This window comes from Etheostoma spectabile, unplaced genomic scaffold, assembly GCF_008692095.1.
Source record: "Etheostoma spectabile isolate EspeVRDwgs_2016 unplaced genomic scaffold, UIUC_Espe_1.0 scaffold271, whole genome shotgun sequence".
Taxonomy (NCBI): domain Eukaryota; kingdom Metazoa; phylum Chordata; class Actinopteri; order Perciformes; family Percidae; genus Etheostoma; species Etheostoma spectabile.
In genome coordinates this window covers 202,903-209,863 of record NW_022605575.1, presented here as the reverse complement: position 1 = coordinate 209,863, position 6,961 = coordinate 202,903, and the positions used below count along the sequence as shown (strand labels likewise).

The window sequence follows — 6,961 nt, the reverse complement described above, 5'->3', positions numbered from 1 at the left end:
GGGGGGGGGGGGGGGTCGCTTCAGTAACAGAACAGAGACATGACAGTAAGACTAGTTTGTGTCACCTTCAGATGTTTTGGGGATTTTTACAGCGTCCAAAAGCTGCAAGAAAACACCCAGCATGCAGGGCTGAAGAGCTCAGATCTGATTAAGGATTGCTCAGAGAAGCCTATAAATCACACCTTCTGCAGCACTTTAAATGCCCCTGAAAGCCCACTAATCTGCCACTACACACATTTAAACAGCTTTCCATTTCAAAACCCGTGCAGAGCCCCACACACCAGTGGGTATTGTTACCAAGATCAGAACAGGACACTAAAAAAAAAACCTTGTACTGACCCAACTGGCGCCATCTAACAGCTGCACATGCACATCCACCGGAGGCTTCACTGGCCTCAAACACATCTCAGCGTCCTCCTGCACCGTGCTACACACCTGCTACACACCTTGCTACACACCTGTGACCTTTGCACACAAACCAAAACTGGAAGCATTTACACTGAGCTGCCGGTTTAGTCTCGCTGCATCTAATGCAATCCCAAAACAACGGCTCCATTAATCCTATAAATCCACGCATTAGTGCTAAATAGCTTTTCTTCATGAAAACATCATTAACTCAGCGTGTGCAGATACACACATACACACACACATACATATACACACATACTGTACATATATTATACACCAATTTTGTTTTTACCACACCTAAACACAAATTACACCACATGGGCATCGTATATATATTATAATATATATATAATCTATTATAGGTATAATGGGAAACATATATCGTATATGTAACACAGTAACAACATCCAGTATTTTACATATGCAAAAAATATATTTCCAGTATAAATATGCAAATATAAAGCCAGTTATATTATAATTATTCCAGGTAATTTTTGACACAAAATATATCCCCCAGTAATATATATATATAATATATAATATATTAATATTATTATTCCAGTATTATATGCAAAATTATATCCAGTATATAAACCACCCCCCACACAAACCAACAACAGCAAAACACACACACAACACCCACACCACAACACCCAAACCACACACACCCCACAACACAACCACCAGTCTTTCTTGAGAGGGAAAAAAAAAAACGGCCAGCGGAAGGGAAACAAACCAGGAGGGTTCTCCAAAAAACATGGTTTCCACACCACTGCCCAGGATTGGTGAATGGGATGGGATTGGGGGAGGGATGGATGGGTGGATGGGGAGGGGATGGATGGGGATTGAGGGATGGCATGGAAGGGCCTGGGAGGGGGGGGGGGGGGATGTTTAGGGGTTTGTGTTTTTGGGTGAGGGGGAAAAAGGCCACGGGCACGGGAACGGAGTTCATGGGCAAAGTGGGGTGGTTTTATCCAACCTGGGAAGTTTTTCCCATTTTCCCTCTCTGTGTGTGGAACCATAAAAAACCAACAAATAGTCTAAAACAACCGGGCCGGGCTTGTGTGGCTTCTGTTTGTCGAGCGAAAAAAAACATTAAAAAAAAGAAAAAGGGGCAAAAAAAAACCGGGACGACCCCCAAGTTAGACGGAATTAAAATTTTCTGAAGGGCCTTAAATGCGAACCTAGTTGCATTTTTTTCCTAAAAAACAACGCGCCCGGGAGCGACCCATTAAATTTTTATGCTTTATAAGCAGATTTTTAATTAAGAAAGAAACAGGAGGAATGCGCGTGTCCGTGTCTGGACGGAGCGGGGAGAAGTTGTGTGTCGGTAACTCGGAATGTCCGAAACCGAAACGCCTGGTTGGAAAAGGAGAAAGTAGGAAAAGAGCGGCTGCTTACCTTCCTTTTTTAAGGCATTGATGATCGACTTCATTTCCCCTCCTTTGCTATATTCCGACTTGCATAACACGGGACTTTAGTTTTGGGTTCAGAGCCCGAGTCTGCCTTCAGCACCACGGACAGCGACTCCGCGGAGACGAGCTGCCGCGAGCCGCGCACATGATCCCGGCTCCTCACACCTTCCACTGCCGCCCCCCTCCGCTTGGTCGCTCTCACTCTCACACACACACACACACACACACACACACACACACACACACACACACACACACACACACACACAACACACACGACTTCCATAACCCCGCCCCTTACACTCCCCCGCCCCTCTATTTTATCGCTGCCATACGGGAGAGGCTGCACAGACATTCAGTCTGCTGTCCCCGTCACGGAGTGAAGTAACTATATATACAGCATATATATGCTGTATATATAGTTACTTCACTCCTGTATAAATTTGACGTGTAAGATCTGCCGATCGTTTTCTCGATTAACGGATTAGTTTTGGGGTTTTTGGTCTATAAAATGTCAGAGAATGGCGAAAAATGTCGATGGTGTTTCCTAAAAAAAGACTCAGACGTCAGTTTACTGTCACGTAGGAGTGAAGAAACTACTCGATTAATTCATATCTGCAGCTCAAGAGTTGTGACAAAGATATTGTGATTTTGTAAAGTTGAATAACAGGGTTAGGATGCACTATCACGTGCCGTAGGAGTAAAAAAAAACTGGAAAGTATTCACATTTAACATCCTGGAATCAGAGTATTTAAAACCTTTTTTCCATAGAAAATGACTCAAACCTATTAATCAATTATGAAAATAGTTGCTGACACTTTAATAGTTGACAACTAATTGATTACTGCTTAAAACTGCTGCTGGAACCAGGGAATATGGAGGAAAAATGAAGTATTATCTAAATTTATATATATATATATATATATATATATAATTATATTATATTAAGTATTCAAACATATAATGATGTGTAGTTTTAAAGGCAGTATGTGCTCAGATTTCCAGTTGTCTGGTGTCAGTTTTGGCATTTTTGACAGTCGTCTGTGAAAACTGAATCTAATTCTGGGGACAAATCTGAACTCTCGCTTTTTAAATGAAATGGAAATATGTTTAGTAAAAGGTACAAATGATCACAAACAGTTTGAGCACACAAACCAGGACAACTGCTTGCCCCCCCCCCCCTCCCCATAATTTAAAAGCTTCTCCATGTGAAAATGAAAAATAAAAATTTTTGCGTTGTGATGAATCTCATTTGGAGTAGTCGATTCATTTGCACATATTACGCAATAAAACATGAAAAGAACAGAGACAATAACAACTGACTGCAGATTAAAAACCCTGTGACACACACACACACACACACACACACACACACACACACACACACACACACACACACACACAAAGCTTGCATTCAAAATTCATGAAACAATACTACATGGTCACTGGGAAGGCGCATTCTGGAGATGCAAAATGAATGAATATGCATCGTTAATGACGGTTAGATAAGAGTTATTCCAGGTTGGAAACATTAAAAAAACTGGTATTAAAAGGAGAAAAAGTTTATAAAAGAGTCTATTACCACTGAAACATTTAAAGTCTCCTTATATATATTTATATAATTATATATTGAAGTGCAAATGGTCTTAAAAAAAGTATATAAATAACTGAACATAAAGGGCATGAACGGCAAAAATAAGCTTCCAAACACATCTTGAATCCATCCGTGTTCAAAGAGAATGAGAAAACACACGCTGCATGTGCAGTTAGGAGGTTGAACGGCCCCAGTTGTTGGGAGCAGGGGATCCGGGTGGGGAGGGGGAGGGGGGGGGGGGGGGGGGATATAGGATTTGAGCCAACGACAGACTGGTGAGCAGCTTCTCCCAGTAACACATCCCCGTTGTTGCTAAGCAACTCAGAGGGGGACGGCGCCATACATCACTAAAGCTACACTTACAGTATCCGCGTGCACACCTGCCCCTTGTATGATGTCATGCACCCCACCCCCCCCCCCACACACACACACACTGTTTAACACGTTGTTTGATTTCCTGCTGCTCTCTTTTATTTCCTCCTTCTCTTTCTTTTTCCGCTACAACTTCAAAACCACGGCGGCGACACGCTGACGCGGATTCACCCAACAAACGACCCCGCTGAAAAAGCACCATACCAGATGGCTACATGCAAAGCATATGTTGTCATAAAGTATGCAATAATGCAGAGACGAGAGCAGATTTCCATACTGTGCGCTGCCATTTCCACGCTAGTCCAAACATCAAATATGCATCTCTGTTTTTGTCAATACAGCGTTTTGCTGAAACACGCTTTATTTTGAAATTAAACAAAACCTCATGTTAGAAAAGAGAACTTTTTGGCCACAATGAGCAAAGGTCAGGTGTACATTTGGAGACGAAAGGGCACAGAATTTAATGAAAAGAACCTCTGTGCAACTGTTAAGCATGGGGGGGGGGGGGGTGTATTGCAGCCGGTGGCACAGGGAGCATTTCACGAGTAGAAGGAAAAATAGATTCAATCAAATTTCAGCAAGTTTTGGGCGCTAACTTGATGCTATCTGTGAAAAAGCTGAAGTTTAAGAGAGGATGGCTTCTACAAATGGATAACGATCCTAAATCCACCTTAAACTCCACGGTGGATTACATCAAGAGGCGTAAACTGAAGGTTTTGCCATGGCCTTCACAATCTCCTGACCTCAACATAATGGAAAATCTATGGATAGACCTTAAAAGAGCAGAAATCTCAAAGAACTGGAAGACTTTTGGAAGGAAGAATGGGCAAAGATACCTCAAACAGGAATTAAAGACTCTTTGCTGCTACAAGTGTGTGTGTGTGTGTGTGGGGGGGACGCCATTTTTTGTTTTCTGTCATTTTAAAAGTGTAAATAATGGAAATAAAATCTAACTTTTTGTGACAAATTATACAAATGTCTAATCTGTCATTAGACTTCTTTTGGAGATTTTTCCATCTCTTCTTGGCTTCTTTATGCACATTAATCCACATTTTTACCTGGGGTTGCCCAAACATTCAAACCCCGCTGTACGTGTCAGTCAGCTGGTTTCTATATGTGATTGTTAAACGTATCAATCTAAAATCACGAGCACGAATCTGCAATCACAGACAAACTACAAATTCTTTTCATGGTCGTTTCGTGGTGATCTCATGCCGGCAGTGCATTTTACTGTATTTATTTTATTGTACCTTATATTTTTTATTGTGTTATCTATCTATTCTGTATTATGTGTTTGTGCAGCACTTTGGAAACCTTGTGTTTGTTATAATTGTGCTGTATGAATAAAGTAGGATTGGATACAAATTACAACACCTCATGCCAACCTTACACCAAATGACTTTGGTGAATCAAGTCAATCATTACACATAATTTCCAATAGAGTCGGGTGGGGGGGGGGGGGGGGGGGGGGGGAGGATGGAAGGTAATTAAACTCAGTCCCAGTCAGTGTTTTTCCCGTAACGAACGGTCTCTGACATTGTCTGCAGATGGTCCAGAATGCTGCAGCACGTATTCCTACTGGATCATCTAAATACAGACACATAACTCCTGTGCTGGGCCTCACTGCACTGGCTCCTGGTCCAGACCAGGTTAGACCAGATTTTAAGGCCTTGCTGTTAACGTATATAAAATAGTGAATGGCCTTGCACCCGTATATGTGTCTGATCTGTTGACCTCTGATGTGCCTTCTCGGTTGCTGCGCTCCCTCGGGTCAGGACCGCCGACTGGACTAAAGGTCAGAAAGACAACGATTGGGGAGCGAGCCCAACATTATGGAACAGTCTTCCAGCGGATATTAGACCGGCATGTTCAACTGGGGTCTTTGAATCGAAGCTTAGGACGAACTTATTCACTGCTGCTGCGTGGGAGTCCTAAATGCTCATTCATCCTTGATGCATTTGTTTAGTGTTTTTTACTTTTTACTGTCTCGATTTCAATTTTTTGTACCGTTTGTGTTTAAATTGTATTTGTCTTGCTGTAAAGCACTTTGATGGAAAGCGCTCTATAAATGAATGTTTTATTTTTATATTATGGTAAGTTTTATGTCTTGGTAGTGAAGTTAAAACATGTGACCCAATCAACCAATCAACAACCAATGGGTGAGCTCCCTCCAGCACCAAACAGCAAACGGCTAGAGTATATATATATATATATATATATATATATATATATATATATATATATATATACTGTGTTGTAGTTGCACAAATAGTAAAATAGAGTAACAATACAAGAAATAAAGAAAGAAATATAGGAATGGGTAAGTACGGTATTATACATAAAGAATGGTTATATACATGTATTTACATATTAAACATAATTAGGTTGGAATGTGGAAAAGTTAAATAATAATAAAATAATAATAATATGTAGTATTTGAAATTGCACCCAGTCAGGCAGTGTTAGTGCACAAAACAGATAATATTGCCAGTTTCAACTCTCTAAGTGTGTGTGTGTCTGTGCTGTGTTGTGTGTGTGGCTGTGTTGTGTGCATGTGTGTGTGTGCTGTGTGTGTGTGTCTGTGTGGGTGTGTGTGTGTGTGGTGTGTTGTGTGTTGTGTGTGTGTGTGTGTCGGTGTGGTATGTGTGTGTGTGTGGGTGTGTGTATGGTGTGGTGTGTTGTTGTAGTGTGTGTGTGGTTTTGGGCTGTTTCTGTGTGGTGTGTGGTGTGTGTGTGTGTGTGTGTCTGTGTGTGTGTGGTTGGTGTATCTTCTTCCCTCGCCCGCGCGGTGGGTGGTCTCGCGCTTTGTACTGTGTGTTGCAGTGTTGTGTGATTGCTGTGAGGTCCTGTCGTGTGTGTGTGTGGTATGTGTGGGTGGAGTTGTGTGCTTCTGTGTCTGGTCTGTTTTCTTGGCTTTCATATGTGATGTGTGTGGGTGTGAGTTTCTTTTTGTGCACTTTCCTTTTCCCCTTCGTTTTCCCGTCCTTCCCCCTTCTCCCCCCTCTTTATTTCGATTTCCTTTGCTTTGTGATGTGTGTGTGTGGGTGTGTGTGTCTGTGTCTGTGTTTCTTTGTGGTGTGTGTTGCTTGTTGTGTTGTAGTTGTGTGTATCTGTGTGTTGTGTTGAGTGTGGTGTGTCGTGTGTGTGGTGTGCTGATGTGTGTGTATGGGGT

General features: G+C 41.9%; 1 protein-coding gene across 1 annotated transcript in view; it reads right to left on the bottom strand.

The window, feature by feature from the left end:
• Nucleotides 1-1,926, bottom strand: part of LOC116685814 (SH3 and multiple ankyrin repeat domains protein 2-like) — a gene marked incomplete in the record, with an annotated part of 236,568 nt that extends 234,642 nt beyond the window's left edge. The window contains 1 exon segment of the mRNA XM_032510775.1: nt 1,810-1,926. Coding sequence (XP_032366666.1) covers nt 1,810-1,843 — 34 coding nt within the window.
• Between the last annotated feature and the right edge of the window lie 5,035 nt (nt 1,927-6,961).